The 18602-nt window shown below is 44.5% G+C and overlaps 1 protein-coding gene across 2 annotated transcripts in view; it reads left to right on the top strand.

The window, feature by feature from the left end:
• Positions 1-17185, top strand: part of CCDC50 (coiled-coil domain containing 50) — a 37610-nt gene extending 20425 nt beyond the window's left edge. Inside the window, exons 5-12 of one of the 2 annotated variants that reach the window (XM_015871712.2) lie at positions 505-622; positions 3984-4688; positions 7188-7294; positions 7838-7882; positions 8409-8513; positions 9298-9377; positions 10018-10115; positions 11105-17185. In XM_015871712.2, the coding sequence (XP_015727198.1) occupies positions 505-622; positions 3984-4688; positions 7188-7294; positions 7838-7882; positions 8409-8513; positions 9298-9377; positions 10018-10115; positions 11105-11124 (1278 nt within the window). In that variant the 3' untranslated portion in view covers positions 11125-17185. The remainder of the gene's footprint in view (positions 1-504; positions 623-3983; positions 4689-7187; positions 7295-7837; positions 7883-8408; positions 8514-9297; positions 9378-10017; positions 10116-11104) is intronic. The other variant, XM_015871713.2, reaches the window with a different exon arrangement.
• Positions 17186-18602: the final 1417 nt, after the last annotated feature.

The following is an 18602-nucleotide window of genomic DNA, read 5'->3' as shown; positions in this document are numbered from 1 at the left end:
CCTCTGTCAAATTGATGTATCTGCCTGCTTGGCATGCTATGAGCCCTATAAATTAAATCCTGTTTGAAGCAAGTTCCAGTCTTGGTCTGGGAACTGCTTTCAGTCAGAAGTGCCGTCAGCCTGGGACAGTCTGTGCTTCTGTGTTTTTCCTTGGCTAGTGGAGTCATGTGAGCCTCAAAAGTGTTGCTGAAAGCCTGAGGTTGCACATGAAATCCCTCCTACCACTTCTTGGCAGTTACTACTTAGTAGACTTGTGTGTAGGTAGACTAGGAACCTGCAGGTTGTTGGGTAGGCTCAGTGGTGGGTAGTGTTCTAGTTGCTGATACTGCCTCCTGTCAGCCACTAAGCTGGAAGCCCCATCCAGTCTATGGTTTGAATGCAACGATAGCCCTGTCAGTATTGTCTTAAAAAATAAAACTGAGGGTTTTTATAATTGTGTTCTAATAAAAGCATCTGGAGATGTTTTGTGGGAAAGGTAACGATTATTTTCTTCCATCTCTGCAGGACATTGCCCGTCTCCTACAACAGAAAGAACTGCAGGAAGAAAAAAAGCGCAAGAAGCACTACCCAGAATCCCAGGGACACAAAGTCTATGAGGACAGCTATTATTCAGAGAATGGAGGTAAGTCTCTGCTTGTAAAAGGGATCAAGATCATGGTAATGTAGGTGAACCTGGTGATCAGGTTAGTTTTGTTTGGGTGATTTCCCTTACTTGCATTCAATCCTGCATTCTGCACTGTAGTATTGCATGAATTTCCAGGCTCAGGATCTGATTTTATTCTAAAGTCAGGAATTACCTGTGCAGGAAAAAACAATAGCTGAGTGTACTGATAAGTCAGTTATTTCTGTATGATGCTACAGCTGTGCAGAATAGAAATGCAGATGCAATTCCACACTTAGAACTGTTTCTGTTTCAATGTATGTGGTCATCTGTGGTGCTGGCACTGCTACTTGTTTATGGAAGTAAATGCTGGTTCATGGAACAGCTTTTCAAAAAATCAATCAATTAAAAAATAATCCATTCAGGTATGTATCCAAGCCCTACAATTAACACAACTGCTTTGAATGACTTACTGAATAACAAGATCATCTCCAGAGAATTCTTGCTGTGATTACCCTCTGGGAAGGCATTTTGTGAAGACAACATGACTCAGTGCTGTGTTGCTTTCTTCTGGACGTCTTTTGCAATCAAATATGATCTTTCTTTAAATTGAGAGGGGAGAATCTATGTGTGTTTAATTATGGAGCGATGTGGTGATTGCTTTGCTGTGAACTGGTGGTGGCTCTTGTGTTCTATCTTGGAAAGTGTGGTCGGGAAGAGATGGGTTGCTTTTGATCAACAGACTATCAAGATGAAAATCAAAGCTCTTATTTCTCATCTTAGCATCCATACCGCTAGCAATTTTAAATATATTCATCTGAACTCAAAGTATTGTAGTTCCAATTGAGTTAGAAGCTCAAGGAGGGCAGAGAAAATGCACAGCACAAAGTGCAGAACAGTAACTAGGTGAAAACTTTATGGACACTGGTTCTGTTATGTGCGCAAAGCTGGAAAGACTTTGGTCTGAAAGTTCTATGGCCAACCCACAGTTCTAAGTTTTCAGCGTTAAATGGATCACATCCCTGGAAAAATTACAATAGAGGCAGTAATGTTGCCAGGCTGAGATGGTACAACAGAATGGGTTTTTGTAACAGAGAGCAGCTGACAGAAAGAAGCCTACGACTCTCTGAACTTTGATTGTTATGGATTTGGAGATTTTGGGGATCTAATTTTTCTTCCTGCTGTAATCTGTAGTTTTGGAAGTGTGGTAGATTTATTGCCTGACTCTGTAGTAGTGCTGCGCTTGATCCCTGTTCTTCAAAACCAGAAGGGGCTGACATGGATTTTGATGTCTGGATTGTCTAGCACATTAATTAAAGCTCTTTAAATACTTGGGCACCATTTGATCAGGTTTCATCTTAAATACAAAAGAAAAGCCCTTGCTTTATTTGGGTTTTAGTCCGTCTTGCCCGAATAAAAATATATCCCCATCTAGGAGGAGTGTGGATTGGTGTTATTGCTTCAGAGCAAACCAAGCCTTTAAGAAATGGAAAAATAAACATGAAAGAAAGCAGAGTTCCTACCAGAAGTGCCTGTGCCATGAAAAATATTTCAGTATTAGCTTAGTCACATGCTGCTTGAGAGAGTAACACCAGGACCTAAAGAGTGTTTACTTGGCTCCCGCAGAAGGTGCTGTGGAAACCAGTGCCTGCTGAGGAGTTAATAGCCTTGAGATAACCAAAAAGTAAATTTCCTGCCTGGGCTGTCTGGCATGATTGTGTTACCTGCACCAAACTTGTCCTAACGCTGCCATACTTTACTCTTGCATGATCTCCTTTTCTATTCTGTCAAATCATCAAGCTTTCCCTAAATGGCAAATTGAATTAATTCTTAGTCCTTTGTTAATATCATTTAAAAATCAACAAAAACCCACTTCAGACTCTTACTTTCAGATTCTGGTGCACGTTGTTCAGTAAGTCACTTAAATGGTTGCACTGGATGTCTCTCTTCTGTAAATCAATTTAAAACTGAACACAAAAACCCACCAGCTAACAGGAGCTGCTGTGGTTATTCTGAAAGTCGCACAAACAGAACCCGTTTGTTTTCAGGGTAGGTTTTCAGTAGGCTCTATTTTTGCTGGCTCAGAAGAAGGTATTTTTCTGGATAGGATGACTTGAAGGGAACATGAAGTATTTTGGTTTGTTTTCTTAGTTCTGAAATGTGGATGATTGTAGAGAAGGCAGAGCTGTTTGTTAAGACAGAAGGTGCCGGGTAATTTATTAAATGTTTTCAGATGCTATAAAAACTCTTAGCAATGGAGCAGGAAAATCTTATGCTTTTCTTTGTACACTTCTGTTTCAAATCAGCTTCTGCTTGAAGGGATGTTTTTCTGCAGCAGTACACGTTTGCTTTGAAAAGCTGCTGGGGAGATAATGGTTCACTCAGTGCGATGTTTTTTTTCCTCATCGAATAGGTTGATTAGAAATGAAATAGATAAACAGATCATATGCACTCAGACTTCTGCATCCACGCAGTTGTGACTGAAACTAAAAGCAAAGAAAAATTTCCACCTGCTTTCTGGAAAGCACAGAGGAAACAGCCCCACTAAGCTGCTGAGTAAGCGGCTTTTTCCAGCTCTGCTGCTGAGGTCAGGAGCTTGGTTGCTGTGAAATCTTATCCTGCCCTTAAGCTGCTGTAGTCCTCTCTGCAGTCAGGCCAAACTTCTGTTTATGAGATGAATAGCCTGAAAATTCTTTGTCTTCAGGAGCTTCAGGTGTCAGTTTGTGGTGGAAAGTACGTGGATGCAGCAGCTATCTGTCGTCTTTCTTTTTAAATATAAAGAAAAAGCAATTCCATCACAGCTCTTTTTCTTCTTCCCACTTGCTGTGGGTATTTGCCCATTAAGGTGAGGCTTTTATTTCTGGTAAACAACCCTGTAGTTAAGCCAGAGTGAGGCATGGATGCTCATAAACCAGGATCCACCCTGAGTCTCTGCTTAGAATGTCCTGGCCTTAAGCTCCACTGCTGCTTCCCCAGCCTTGCTTCCTGAGGGTTCCAGTATCCCACAGCAGTGACAGATCACCAGGAAATGTGTTGCTCTGCTGTTTTTCAGCCCTAATGGCATCAGTAAAAATCCTTAATCTCTGCATCGGCTTATCCTCACTTTAGGACATGTTCAGGCATGCTTTGGGGCTGCAGCTATGCTTTTTGCTCTAACCCCTTTGCCTCCTGTGTTGCCCTGATGTAAGCACGGCCCCCATTCCACTCTTTGCTGTTGCATCTTGTGAGCATTATGTCCCCATTCATTCCTTCCCAGCCACACTGTGCTTTACCTCCATTTCCAGCTTTTTCCTTGCATCAGACTGTAATTCTGTCCTCACTGAGCTCCCACTAGCCCCATGTCACTAACCAGCTCCTTGTTTGTCCCTCCCCTGCTGCTCAGAGCACCTCCGGGCTGATCCCAGGGAGCAGGTTTCTGAGCCTCACAGGGCACGTGGTGATAATAGGCACACGCACCGACAGAGAGAGCACCAAAAAGCGCGCTCAGCTTTATCCAGCAGTGCCCCCCAACACACGCATGCCCCACTGGAAGATCGCTGTAGGTCTCCTCAACCAAGTGAGGCCACTGATAGCCATCGGCATGGGTGCAGATCTGCCAGCCAGAGTGGGTCTGGGAGACCTCCCAGCCTTGTCCTGGAAAGAGAGGCTGATCGTGGTGCCGGTGAGCACAGTGGCAACTGGGAACTCCAGGACAGGAGTGCACCTGGGAGGGAGAAGTCTTGGAGACCTCTCAGTCTTGACCTGGAGTCAGAGTGTGGACTCACAGAGCAGGCACAGCACAGTAGAAAGCTGACAAGGCGAGATGGAGCAAAGCGCCTTCCTGTTCTTGACGTGGAGCTGGAGGCTGAGCAGGAGACCTGGCGTCGGGGCGGCAGCCAGCTGGTGCACCCTGAAAACCACAAATCCCGCTATCGAGGCCACTCTTCTCATGAAATGAAGCACAAGGGCAGGATCCAGGAGTCCAGATCCCAAGAAGATCATAGGAGGGGTGAGGAGAGAGACTGCAAAAGGGCAGAACATAGGAGGCCTTCCCCATCCCCACATACTGTGACCCAGGAAAAGGTTGGAGACTACCGGAAAGACTCAGGTAACCAAGTGATGGGGAAGGCATATTTGTGCGTGAGGATGGATCTTTGATCGCCCCATCCTCTTATCTGAAACTGGGGTTTTCTTATGAAGACATTTAATCTCCTATATCAGTCTGCAGTGTGTACCTGATGAAACTTGCTGTGGTTTCTCCTCTATTTAATGATATTCATCTTAGCCACTAAGACTCTCACTGTTAATTTCCAGACATGTCCTCATGGCATTAAAGTGGATAGGTAAGAAGGTATTGTTGGAAATTGTACTCTTTATCTTGTGTTAGAATTCTCTTTTTAATTTTCATTGAGACACTTTGTGCTGTGGTTCTGTATCACAGGAATGGGATTTGATGTGGGATACAAGGCTGTAAATGAGGACAGTTGGCTTAAGCCAGCAACTTCCCTCCAATTCCCATTGAGAGACTTGTTGGAAAAGTAAAGATGAGGTTCTCATCAAATTCTGTACAAGTAGATATTTCTGTGGTCTGTAGTTTTTGTTAGATAGTACTGGGGGGAGTGGTGATCTTCAAAAATCAAGATATGTCTTACTGCTTTTTAACCTGCATGGGTGCAAGGACTGGTTTCTTAGTGAAAGTAGGAGTTCAGAGGCTTGAGTCTGTGCCTGCCACATGGTGGGAAACTCATGCTTCAGGCCCTGCAACTGGTTCTCACCTGAATGAGGTGGAGCAGATGATGCATGTCTGTCTCCAGAGATGCCAGGAGCATTATTCTTTGTTCAACATTCAAAACTTTTCTTTGGGGGCAGTGGAAGATGTTAACTGGGCTATTATACAACATGGGCCTGTGTGACTCGGTATCTGATCACACTGACACTGAGTCCGAATAGCTGGAAGCTCTTATCCTTGTCCTGTGGGAATTGGGCTGGTCTTTGTGCTCCCTGAATGTGGGCAGAAGTGATATGGAAGTAACACTTTATTGCTTTCTGATCAGATGGAGGCTGGGACCAGTCTATGTGTAAGGCAAGCCCAGTCTCTGGCTGTTTGGTGAACAATTCCTGGAAATTCAGTTTTGTTCTTCCTAAGGGCAATGGTGTTGTATGGGCTATTCATTCCAGTGTGGAAATAAAGGCTGTATTTACCATGGCCTTGGAAGCAGTCTGAATATTTTAACTCTCACCAAGCTGGTACTTTTTGCTGGAGTTCCTTTGCTGCCTTGAGACTGCAGATCTTTCCAGCTTGGACTGATCAAACTGTTCCTGAAAGGCCACGCTGTGCACTTAACTGGAGCCACCAGAACTGCTAAAAGGTTTCTTTTTATGCTCACATTTGCAAGAAGAGTGCTGTGTGCTTAAGATTATTGGTCAGTTGGCTTAAGGGAAACAAAAGCAAAAATACCCCATATGTCACCTTTCAACACCTATTCTTGAGGTTGATGCTTGAGCTCTCTGTCCTTCTGTAGTCTGAAGCATTTAAGATGCACCATTGGGTACGATGCTGGTTTGGTAAATGCACAGAAAGTAACCTACTGACCACTAAAAATATCTTTTTTTTTTCCCCTCGCTCTCGCCTGATCAATAAGTTGATATGTAGCCACCAGGATATTACATGCATTTGTAATCAATGTGTAAACAGTGTGGCTAGAAGGATAGAAGTGAAGCTTATTTTCTGAGTTTGTAATGGAAGAGATACAGATATCCGTGTAGTGGTGTATTTCAGATATAAAGCAGAAGCTCATTTAAATGTCTGAGATTGCTGAGCATTACAGTTCCAACTACAGTTGGAAGGGGAAGACATTCATTATATGTGAATGAGATCATGCATTTTGTAGAGGGGATGCAGTAGGTCTCCTTTGGTATAGTCTATAGCAAATAGACTATGGAGGGATTAAAAATGCAATACCTTAAAACACTTGTGGATGGTTTGGCTTTGAAATGAAAATTAAAACAAAGTGAAAATGAAAACCTTATCTTTGAAGTAAGCATTAAGAACAAAACAAAGACCTATGTACTCAAAGCAAGACCTGAACCTTGCATGAACTCCAGAAATGTTTATGTGTTTTCTAACTGTATTGCAAAATTCATGGGTCAGACAAAGGAACAAAACTGTCAGAAACCTCATGTGAGTCTGTCCCAGCCACCTTTTGCAGCTCATGTTGTGCTGGAGTGTTTCTGATCTCTGCTGTACTTGTAGTAAATACATTAGGCTGCTCTCTGCTGTTGAGTTTTGCCAGTGTAAAAAAATCTGCATCCTTTGGTATCGTCGTCATGCCAGCAAAAGCTGCAGCAAGAGGCACAGCTTTTCTGTCATACAGTTGCATTTGTCATGGAAGATGGAGTGTAACTGTATGTAAAGAGAAACCTCTCTCTAAGGTACATGCAGCACCTTAGCTAAAGTGTTGTCAAAATGTTTGCCTGACAGATATGTTGTAGTGGTTTGTGGGCCCCCTGAGTGGGAGCTTTGCAGGTGGCTGAGGAGATGGTGGGGATTTCCTTTCTGAAGCATTTGGGGAACGGATGAGTTGATTGTTTTCTCTCAATTCTGTAGGAACTAAGTTGAGGGGGACAAAGCAAACTGTTTACGATAAACCCCGAAGGGAACAGGAATTGTCTGACGCAGAGATTGCTCGGAAACTGCAAGAAGAAGAGCTCCTGGTGAGTAGAGAGAATGTATTGGCCACATTAAAGAAATCAAGGTACCCATCAGTGATAACTTGAATCTGCACACCTTTTGCGTTTGACTGTGACTTAGATCTCAGGTCTTGTTGACGTGGTCTGATGGTCATCTCTGCCTTCCATAGTTAAAGAGTGAAAGCTTCTGTCCAAACAGTAGAGTCTTTTTCCCGAATCATACACTTGAAAACTAAGTGGTAGAAGCAGAGTGATATTAAATGAATGCTTTCAGGCAAGAAAAGATGGCCTGTAGGCAGTGTGGTGAGCTGGGACAGGCCAGTATCTTGGGAAGAGAATGGTAGAATGGACATTTATGGATTATGGAGTGTCTTGGCAGATAGGTGGAGAGTAAACTCCACTGAAATACCACTTTGGTATTGGGTTTTGAGGTAAATGTTGAATTAACTTACTATGTTTGGAGAGGATGGTAGTGCATTCCTAGGGAAACTTATTTTCCTTTTCCAGTAGGTTGATGTATCTGAACAATTCAGAGATACTACTGTTTTGTTTGTTTCTTTTTTTAAGGCCAATCAAGCAGATCAGATGGCAGCTCAAGTGGCCCAAGATGAGGTAAGAAGCTAAATGTCTGTAGTATTCCTTTACTTGCGGAAACTGCTGAACTCCACCTGTCCTCTCTGACCCTCTAATTGTCCATCTCCCTTGGTGCAGCAGAAGTTCAGGCCTCCAGTGAGGTTTGTTTCTGGCTGGTTTTCATGTGTGTGTTCAGGTTAGCCAAGCAGGGAGTTGTGCTGCCTGTTGCAGCTATGACAGAGGAAGGAGCTATGTGGCTGCAGAAAAGCATCTCCTGTAACTGAACCCTGTTAGAAGGTTATCAGAGGTGCTACAAGGTGAACTCAGCACTGAAGGAAAAGAAACAAAGGGCAGAAAGGCTCTGCTAACACAAGCAGATGAACTGGGGGACCTCTGGGCATGCAGCATGTAGTCCATTTCACTTCTGCTCTGGCATTTGATCCCTGATCATAGACGTTGGTAATCCTGGCTTTGCACCCAATTGACATAGCATAGAAAAGGATATGAACAGCTCAAACCCTCAAGAGTGGTAAAACCTTCTGACACGCTCTGTTTTCCCTTTCAGGAGATTGCTCGTCTCTTGATGGCAGAAGAAAAAAAGGCTTTCAAGAAAGGGAAGGAGAAAGAAAAGTCTTCCTTTGAAAGGAGGAGGAATGATCAAGACTGGAAGGTATGTCAAGCTTCAGGAGGCCTCACAAATGAAATGCTGTAATGTTGTTCCAGGGGGTGGTGAGATTATAACACGGGGCCAGGAGGAACCAGACAGATCCTTGCATGAAAAGGGTCCTGTTGCCTGTTATTCAGCTACTTTGCAGACAGAGTTTTCCATATGTTGAAGTCCTTGCTGGAGCAGTAGCTGGTTTTCTTTGGTCATCACAGGTACAAGGACAGCACAGCTGCTCCAGTTGTCCCTCCTTCATAATGAAATTGGCACCATAACCGAAGTATTGAGTATATCAAGCCTATGCTAGGTTTTTGTGAGTTATGCTGCAGAACTTTGGCTAGCTGTTGTGGAAGGAGATAAGAAACAGATTTCACAGTCTGTTGTAGTAATGTGCTAAAGGGGGTGTTGTGTTAATCTTGGGGCCAGCTGAAGGTAGCTCATGGTTTTGGACTTCTTACCATGTTTGAACAGTTGCAGCAGCACAGCTGTGTGCAGCTGTCCCTTGCGATGAGCCCTGCTGCATTCAGTCATTATGCACAGACCACATGCACCTGACCCCAGTTTTCAGATGGGACCCCCAGTGCTGTCCTGAATTTCGAGCAAAGATTATGTTTGGCTCAGCAAGACTGAGTTTCAGTTACTGGAAACTAGTCCTGATCCTGTTTGCAAATGTCTGCTTGTGGTTAGCGTGCATAACCAGAGCACAAAAGGAGCTGAGGCAGTCTTGATACGACTGGCTGGTGTCTTGCAAGGCATGCAGATGTGAACTGCTTTCCCTTCTTCCCATCAGCACGATGCAAGTGAGTCCCCGCGCTCAAGGTCAAAAGAAGGACCTGAAACTCAGCGACACAAAAGTGATAAGTCTTCAAGGTGAGCTGAATGTACAGCTGGTAGATCTGGGGAAGCACATTCAGGAAAGTGCTCAGGATCTGAGTCATGGGGAGCAGTTGTGGGGTGAGCAGACTGACTCACGAAGGGGCTTGGCAGAGAGCTCTTAGCACTGGAAGGGGATGTCTGACACAGAGCTCATGAGGTGCTTGGTGACGTGTGTCACTCTCTGTGCTCATGGCATCTGGCCATATTGGTCTTCCTGCTTGATACTGACAGAGATTGATGAGCCTGTGCAGTGACATTTGTTAAATGGCAGAAAAGCATCATGAGGGTTAAAGGACTGCCGGGAATGTGAAATGAAATGACATCTCTGGGCAGGAAGGAATAATCGCACTGCATTTACACAGCTACTCCCTTGTGTCCCTGCTCCCCAGCTGAGTCCTATGCACTGCTCCTGCTGCTGTGTGGGGACACCCCATTGCAGTGAGTGTGTTGTGCTTCAGACAGCCTATTCCCTGAACTGGTGGGAACGTGCTGTAATGCTGTGCATCTTCTGAGTTTCTTCATACCTGGGACTGGTGCTTCTGATGTGAGACTGGATGCTGGAAATGAATGACCTTGGCAGTTTTGATTTCCAATCCTGATAACACCTAACAAGGTCCTTTCTCATGCTTGGCAGATCACAGCCTCTCCTTGATGACTTTGAGCATGCTCGGTATTACACAAGCCAGCCCAGCCCCTTACGCCAGTTTTCCAAACCTGAGCACTCTCCTAAAGGTAGGATCAAGTCTGCAGCTGGCTCAGCATGTGGATTATTGTGGGCTATTTTCTTCAGATAACTAGCCTGAAGGACAGAACAGTTGAAAGGGGAAGAATGGCTGTTTTTGTCCCAGCAGGCAGATGATGCCGTTCAGTGTTTGAGCATTACTTGCTTAGCACGTTGCTGGCTGAGAGTAAATAGCTGAACTGGTTTGCCTCAAGATTGTCAAACTGCTCTCTGCTTGTTCTCTATGATCTCTCAATGATAAATGACTGTAAACTCGGGCAGCAAATGAAGGAGAAATAACATCAAGACAATGATGTGATGGGTTTTAGGTGACTCACTAATATCAAGCAATCCAATACATGACAAAAAGCCTCAGAGTCTCTCCTGTCTGGCGGATGAGTGGGATGATACAAAAGCTTGTCCTGAGAACAGGCTTGTTTTGTTCCTGTTGCATCTCAATGTTTTGTTGGCTCATTTCCTGAAATAGTTTGGCAGCAGTGCAGTGTATTTAGGATCACCCTCCCTCCAGCTCTTGAAACCTGAATGCCAGTTCTCTGAGTTACCTCTGGAGTCCCTGAGGGAAGAAAGGTGCAGCCAGAGTTTGAGTCAGTGGTTCAGATTGCTTCCAACTCCACTGATTGCAGCTTAAATATGGACAGTTTACTTTCCAAAATTTAAAGTTTGGAAAGCTTTCTTAATGGTTATAGAGCACAAGAGCTGGAATTTGATGGCAGTTCATATGGCTCTGTGTTCATTCTGTTTTATTTAGTAAGACTGAAATGCGGCTACAGTGCTGTTCATGGCCTGGAAGCAATGAGTGTCTTGTGAATCTATGCTTCCTTTTGTTCCAGTAAAGTAATGTACAATTCTCATTTTGATGTTTGACTTTACCAATTCAGACACCCAGCAGGGCAGTACAAGTAATAAGACTGCAGGTCATTGTATTTTCTTTATCAGGATCTATCCTTACAGATTGTTTTGTTTCTGTTCTGCTTTCCAGGTTCCCGTAGGAAGCAGTAAACTATGCTAGCCTTTGCTTTGGTACTGACTCTTCTGTAGCAAACATTACTGGAATTGCCAGGCAACTTTCTCAAATCCTTACCCTGTGGGGGATCCACCTTCCACTCTCAGGATCTCCTTTTTAAGTGTCATTGTATTAATAAGGAACGTTTGTTCATTTCTATTTTTTATCCATATGTGATCAGTCAAGCAGTGCCGTACAATCTAGCCATCACTGAGCTGTGTGAATCAACAAGCCAATAACAGTTCCCTCTTATATTCCTTTCAGGCTTTCCTTTTATTTTTAGGCTTTGGCTGGAGCTTTCACAAATAGAGTTGCACATACAACAGGGAGAAAAATTCAAGATATGAGCTGGGTCATGGCAGTGTAGCAGAACATCTCAATTGCACATCCTTTCCATGTTAAGATGGCTGAGCAAAGAGTTCTAAGAGGGAATGTGTGTTTTTTCTTCTGCTGGATAACAATGGAGCCAATCTAACAGTTGCATTAGCTTGCAGGAAGGAGAGAGCATCCTCACAGAGTTCATAGTCCAAAGCTGGAACCTGGGGGTGGTGAGGAAGAAGTTGCCTGCAGAATAAAAACTCTTTAAATGCTGTGTTTATTTCTAGGGTTCCCAGCAATTTGTTTAGAGCGCTTTACCATGCAGTTAGCTTCAGGGTATAGGATAGGACGGTTAGGAGGAAAAGACTATTTCAGTTGAAATTAGGCCTTTGTGTGCATGGCTTTTAAGGCATGCCAGGGAGTTGATGAAGCTGTGAGCTGTGGGTTGGGGAGAATCATGCAAATGAATTTAAATGCTCGAGGAGATCTCTGTGGTCACCTGCTTTGAGCTTCCGGGTGGTGCAAGCCAAGGAATTCCACAGAAACCACGTTAAGAGTTACTGTAACTCCTAGTTCAGTTACTGATGCACTTCAGCACAGTAACTTGTGTCTGAACAGAAACATGTCTTATAAACATGGGGCCAAATGGACTTAGAGGATTAAATCCAAAAGCTACAGTTACTTCTCACCACTTTGAGGTAGCCATAGAGTGCCAAACTGTGCAGAACATGTGCTAACTGCCTCCCTCTGACTTTGCTCTGTCCAGCACACCAGACGAGCTCCAGTCAGGACCAAACCATTGCTCTGCAGGGCACAGTGGCATCTCCAAGTTTTAAGTCCTCTGTGCAGATTTCTTCATGTACTTGTTTCTTTTTTTCCTTTTGATGGTTTGCCTTCCCTTGACTCTTTGAGAACCATCCTTTTGCAGTAAGAAGCAGCCTTGTCCCCTTGCTTCTGTCATCCCAGTTCTTTTGTTTTGCTGACTTTTTTTTGCCAACTGCATTTTTAAGCTGCAAAGCTTAGTGGCTGGATACTGGCTCAGTCTACCCAGCCCAGTACAAGTTACTTGCTTGGCGGTCTCATTCATGGTGGTAGAGCCTGGCTGCAGTGCCTCAGTGCCCAACCTGCTTATAGCACAACGCTGAGCCTGTCCTGCCACACTCTTCATCATCTGCTGGCAGTCACAGTTCTGCTGCTGGCTTTGCTGAGGATTTGAGGCAGAGCTGTGATTATTCTCAGCCTCACCACTGGCCTGTGCAGCTGCCTGAGAAAGGAGCCTTACACTTCTATGGAGCTTTGTGGAGAGCAGATGCTGGCGTGGAGTGCTGATAGGAAGTCAGAGGAGATGATGGTTCTCTGTTCTTGCACTAATGTACAATTCAAGCCTGTAGACAGCTGAAAGGCTTTAACTTTGGCTGTTTTCCTCGGTTAGGATAGCTACTGAGACAAATCACTAGGAATAAAAAGCAACTTGTTTTTGCAGAGGTTGCAAGGGCACATTTAATAACACAGCACGAGCTCTTGCCTTGAATAACAACTCAGACTTCCATCTCTTACTCCCACTTCTGTACCTATGAAGTACCAGGTAACCCCTCAGCTCCAGGCATATGCTAACCAAAAAACATTGCAGCATAACTCTTTGTGCACCACCAGCCACCCAGTTGCATACCCTCACTTCCAGGCTGTGGTCTTGCTTACCTGCATGAGTGCTTAGATGAGTTGCAAGCTCTTGCTTGTTTGCTCTTTTCTTCTCAGGAAATATCTCAGCCAGTGGCTAGATTGTACTGCTCTTTTCTTGTGCCCTCTTCTTGTTCCACCTTTGTCCATTCAGAAGTGTTAATGTTGTTTTTAAGGGATTGGGGGGGAAAAAAAACAACATAAACAGGTTTTTTTATTATTATTATTTGATAACTTGGATCAATGTGGCAACTTCATTTGCGGTGACTTTATTTTATAAAAGTTTATTTTTCTATTTCATGTAACAGTCAAAATTTTTAGTGCTAAAAATGCCATTTTTTTCTTCTTTTCTGTGGGATTTTCCCCCTCCTTTGCCATTAGAGTGTATTTACTGTTGTGAAATGGATGCCTGGTAGGGTTTTGTGTGCTAATACTCCTGCAGGTATCCCAGACCTTGCTGCTTGTATCATCTGGGCACTAATGAAAATTGATGGGGAAAAATCCTGCCAAATAAGAAAGCAGTAGCGCATTGTTCACACTTTGCATGGGAAAATGGTGACCCTCTGCACAAGGCATGAGGGAAGCCGCTAAATAGGGATCCAGCCCTTCCTGGGCTTCTGGAGATAACTGTGATGGGCTTTTGTGCACTGCAGTTGGCTGATGTTACTTCTGTCCTTCTGATCAGGAAAGTCACAAAGGCCCTGAGCCTGCTGGCTGAAGAAGAGCCTATTAAATTGGGAGAGATGCTTTTGAGCATTCAGATTGTTGACTTCAATGGGATTGAGTGGAAATGATGTGAAGGATCATTGTGGCTGATTTGGTTTGGAAGCTGAGTGAAGTCCAGAAAAATGACCCAGTGCCTAGACTGTAAAGCTGCAGCATCTACTTATTGGCCTTCTCAGGCCAGCCATGCTGTCTAGTGGTGGCACCAAGAAGAGGGAGTTCATGGGAAGGAGCTGGGATTGTCTGCAACTTCTTTGGATGTTTCCAGGGAGTGCTGAATGCCCTGGGGCTGCTTTGCTCTGTATCTTTCCTCAGTGCTTCCTTTGTAAATCTTATTCCCTGCCTTTATTCGTTTGCCTTCCATTGTTCTGCTTCTGCTTTATTTTTTCCATGGCCCTTGTGGAAACAAGGACCTTGAGGTTTTGCTGGAAGAGAGCTGACACCTAGAGGGAGAAATGCTAAGATTGATAACTGAGAAAAGAATACAATAAATAGGGGATAAACAGAGCAGTTGTTCATCTGGCATGTCTTGCAGACCTTGCACAGAGAGCCTCATGCAAAGATTGCGCCCTGCATATTTAATTAATAGCCACATCCATGGCACCATTGAAGTCAACAAGTGCTAAGGTCAGAGGTGAGCAAGAAGCCAAATCTTCCTGGAGCTCAGCACCTCAGTTCTGCTGAGAGTCAGCAAGATGGAGTGGCACAGTCTAGATACAAAATCAGCACCTTGCATGTACCTCCCTGGGGGAGGGGGGGAGGAGCACAGTGAAATTGTTCTTAAAAAAGAAACAACTAGAGCAATATCTGTTGCTGTGGCAGAAAAAATCATGACTTCTTTTTTTGTGTGTGTTTGTTTTTTCTTGCTGAGTCTCAGTAGCTCTGGCTATGGTTTTGCTCTGAATTTAGTAGTGCGTTAGAGCCAGGACCCCTATCCTGATTACTCAGATCTTGTATCCCTGTCTTACTACCTGCATTAACAAGGGAACGTGGAGAGTCCATCACTGTGGAATCGTGGCACTTCCTGATCTCCACAGCAGGCACATCTCACCAGCAAGAGCTCTCACCACCTCCTTGCCTCCGTCCGAAGCACAATGATCCGCAGAAGAGAGGTTGGGTGAACCCGAGTGGTCGTGCCTTACCTGCAGAGATACTCAATGTCTTCAGCAGTCTGATCTGGGTCACCTTGCTATGAAACACTGTCTTAAATCATGGACTGTACAGCTTCCTGAGAAGCAGTTATCATCATGGGAATAGACCAAACAGGTTAATCTCATCTTTTTGTAAGGAACTTCATGGTTTTGAACTTAGTGGGGGTGGGAAAATATCATTTGTTAGGGATAGATGGATTTGTCTCATCATTGAATTTCCTCCTCTCAGGGAGGAAGGATAGAAGTTACAAATGCTGCAGCCTGCTTTGCTCTGTAAAAGGGATCTTGTATGTACAGTATTTTTATATCTTTTCATTCCCACATGTCTGTTTCTAAATCAAGTTTGGTAACACACATAGGAAAAAAAAATGGATTTTGTTTTTTTGCAATACCTTTGAGTTTTTTGGGTTTTTTTGTTTTTTATTTTGTGCCAAATTACAGCAACTGTTACATTCTAGGGTATTCATTCAGTTTATTGATCAATGTGTGTATTATATTTTTTATTATCAAGGTTTTTATTTGCATTCATATTAACCTGTATGCAAGCTAACTGTGGATTGCTAATTTATATATAAGGGGAGCACTTTGGAGACAGTGTGAGGATTCCCCTGCTTCGTTTACACTCCTGTCATGTAGTGCAGCCAGTCCATAGAACTCATCAGTTCTTGGAAAGAACGTTCTCCTGGGCACCTGCTACCCAAGTAGATGGTTGCTGTGAGGAAGGGCAGGAGCACTGATGCTGCAAGGCTGTGTTCAGCTGCGATAGGAAATGAAGCACAGCCTGTAGCAGGGCTGACCCAGCTCTCTGCTGTCCTGTTTGTGGCAGAGAAGCCCAGGGATGCTGCTGGAGCAGGAGTCCCCTTTTAGGGGTGACTTTGATGTTTAATCTGCCCTATGTCCATCCCCAGCAGATGGGCCATTTTGGTCTTGACCTGCTCTCAAGGCTCTCAATGTGTGGTTTTGCAATTGCTTTGGGAGATGGGTGTGAGGCACAGCTGTGCCCCTCACACTGTGCATTCTGCAGGCAGCTCATCTCTTCTTGTGGAGAGCAGGCACAAACTTGCAGAGATTCCGGTTTATTGTACTCTTATAACATGTCCTGCAGCACGTTTCTGTGCAGTAATGCCTGTGCTTCATACAAGTGCCACTTGGACTGCGATGCCCCAGACAGGCTGCACTACGCAGGTCCTGTGCTGAGAAGCTGCACTGCCCACAGCCTGTGGGCTGCAAATGTCAGCCACCACCTCCTCTTGGGGTGGCACAGGGCAAGGCTGGAGCTGTGCAGCTGATGCTCATCATAGGAGAATCCTACAGCAGACAGCAGCACACAAATGAGTATTTTCTACTTCACAGCAAACAAGTTTCACTGTATCAGTGTTCACTCTTAAGTAGACTCCACAGTGTGTCTCCAGCTGCATCTGTGCACTGCAATATAGCTAACTGCCTCAGAAAAGCTGCGGTTGTCTAATTTAGCTCTTCAGGGTAAGCTTTCGGCCTGTTGGATCTAAATGTTGGCCATAAGATAGTCGAGCGGTTGAACTTCCTCAGAGCTGCAAGTGTACCCTGTGTTGCAACAGCTAATCCTTAAGTATAAATCGCGCACTGACAATAATCTGTCTATGCAAGCCTATTTCTTTTCTTATTTTTGACTGTTCACTCTCTAATTTTACCAGGTTTGGCATAGAACTTCTGAATGACATTTAACCAAAGTATCGTGTCCATGTGTGTGTGTGTAGCATGTTTGGCTTCTTACTCCTGAGTTCATTGAATGTAAAGGGAACATTGCCTTGCCCCATTTTGTTCAATAAACTGTTGTATTTTGTTACTGACCCCATCCTTCCGTCCCTCTGTCTGCTTTTCTGGGAACACTGAATGGGAATGGGGTCCTTTTCCCCCCAGTGTGTCAGGCTCATACAGTGTGTCCTGCTGTGGGTCACACAAGAGCATGGTGAAAGCAGCGCTTCATTCCACTTCTGGCTCCCGGAGCTTTGCAGATTATACCAATAATTATGTTCTTCCAATTTAATAGATATGTAGCAAAACAACAGTTTGTATTTAATTTGATTGTTTTGTGGCCAGAGAGATGGAAAAAAAAACAACAACTGTGTAATGTCTTTGAAAGGATTTGGACTGTTTCATTTCCTGAGATTGTGATGCTGAAAAATAAAAGCTGTGTAATTATTTGCAAGGGTAGGATACTTATTTCTTTTTTTGTTGATGTGGCTTTTGGTTTGTTAAATGTTGTCTTGTGAAGCTTCCCAAGAGCAGCTCAGTCCTTCAGCAGTTTGCCAGAAGGCAATGAGGAAACATGACCGATGTCCTCGAAGTGGGTGATGTCTTCAGAGGAGCCAGGTAAGGATGCAGTCACATTCAACTGGTCCCAGGAGGGAGGCAGGGAGCAGCAAAACACATAATAAAAAATACTGGGCTTGGGCTAACAGAGGAAGAGCCTTGTAAATACAGAGCACTCCTAAGTGCCAAAAACTCTGCCAACTTGCAATTTATTGTAGACTTCTGTCTGGAATGACTGGGTTGGTCTGTTTTCTTTGAAAGGCTCCTTTCATGCCAGCCTTGGCGCTTGTGTGAGCACTGGGCTGTGGTGGGAAGGGGGCCAGCTGGAGCCCCCAGCAGCATCTCTCACCTGCTGTGCCAATGTGCACACAGAGAATTGTATGTGGGAACCACAAAAGGAACAGTGAAGGGCCTCTGGGGCCTTTAAAATTTTTCTTGGCTGTATCAAAGGAATTGCTGATCTCTGGGTTTCCAAGTTGCATGCAGCTACCGACTGTGTGGATGTAGCTGATGATCTGTTGTGCCGATCAGTGGTGATGGATCCAAGTTTCCCAGGTAACCTTCAGCAATGATAGAAGGTAAGCCAGCAAATTGTTTCAAGCCAGCATTGCTGGGTACTTGGGACCCTAGTTGCACATTTGGCTGCTCCATCCTGCTTTGCAAGATTGGATTTGCAGATTGCAGCAGCCATGCTCACAGGAACAGGGTGCCCTGAAGAAGCTATAGATGCCCCATCCCTGAAGGTGCCAAAGGCCAGGCTGGATGGGGCCCTGGGCAGCCTGAGCTGGTGGGGAAAACCAGTAAATGGCAGGGGTAGGGACTGAGGGTATTCAAGATTCCTTCCAACTCAATGCAACCATTCTGTGCTTGTGATCTCCCATATGCACACATTTCCTGATAATCTTCCACCTAGGTTTATGTTATTGTTTGTTGCTTGTGGCTTGGGATGGCTGAGCCATGCTTATAGGCTGCCCAAGGAAGGGCAAGGAATGCTTACACTGCAGGTAGATGGCTTTTCTTTCCCACTCTGACAGCCAATACTAAGCTGAGCTGCTGTGTGCTAGCTCATGCTGGCTTTGCACTGGGAGCAAATGCTGATGGGGGATGTGGCTCTCAAGATGATGGAGAGGTCCTGGATATGGGAAGCATCCCTCTGCCTTGTGAGACCCTGATTCATACCTGTGCGTGTCCCTTCCTAATCTCAATACTGTGCAACACAGCCCTTACATCCTGTTGTTTTGCACCATTCTACTAGCAAAAAGTGGACAACTCCTTGTATTGATTGGTTATCTCAGGTCAGTGGTACATGTCCA

The sequence above is a fragment of the Coturnix japonica genome, chromosome 9 (genome assembly GCF_001577835.2).
Source record: "Coturnix japonica isolate 7356 chromosome 9, Coturnix japonica 2.1, whole genome shotgun sequence".
Classification (NCBI taxonomy): domain Eukaryota; kingdom Metazoa; phylum Chordata; class Aves; order Galliformes; family Phasianidae; genus Coturnix; species Coturnix japonica.
The sequence above is the reverse complement of the archived record's forward strand: the minus strand, read 5'-3'. Positions and strand labels throughout refer to the sequence as shown.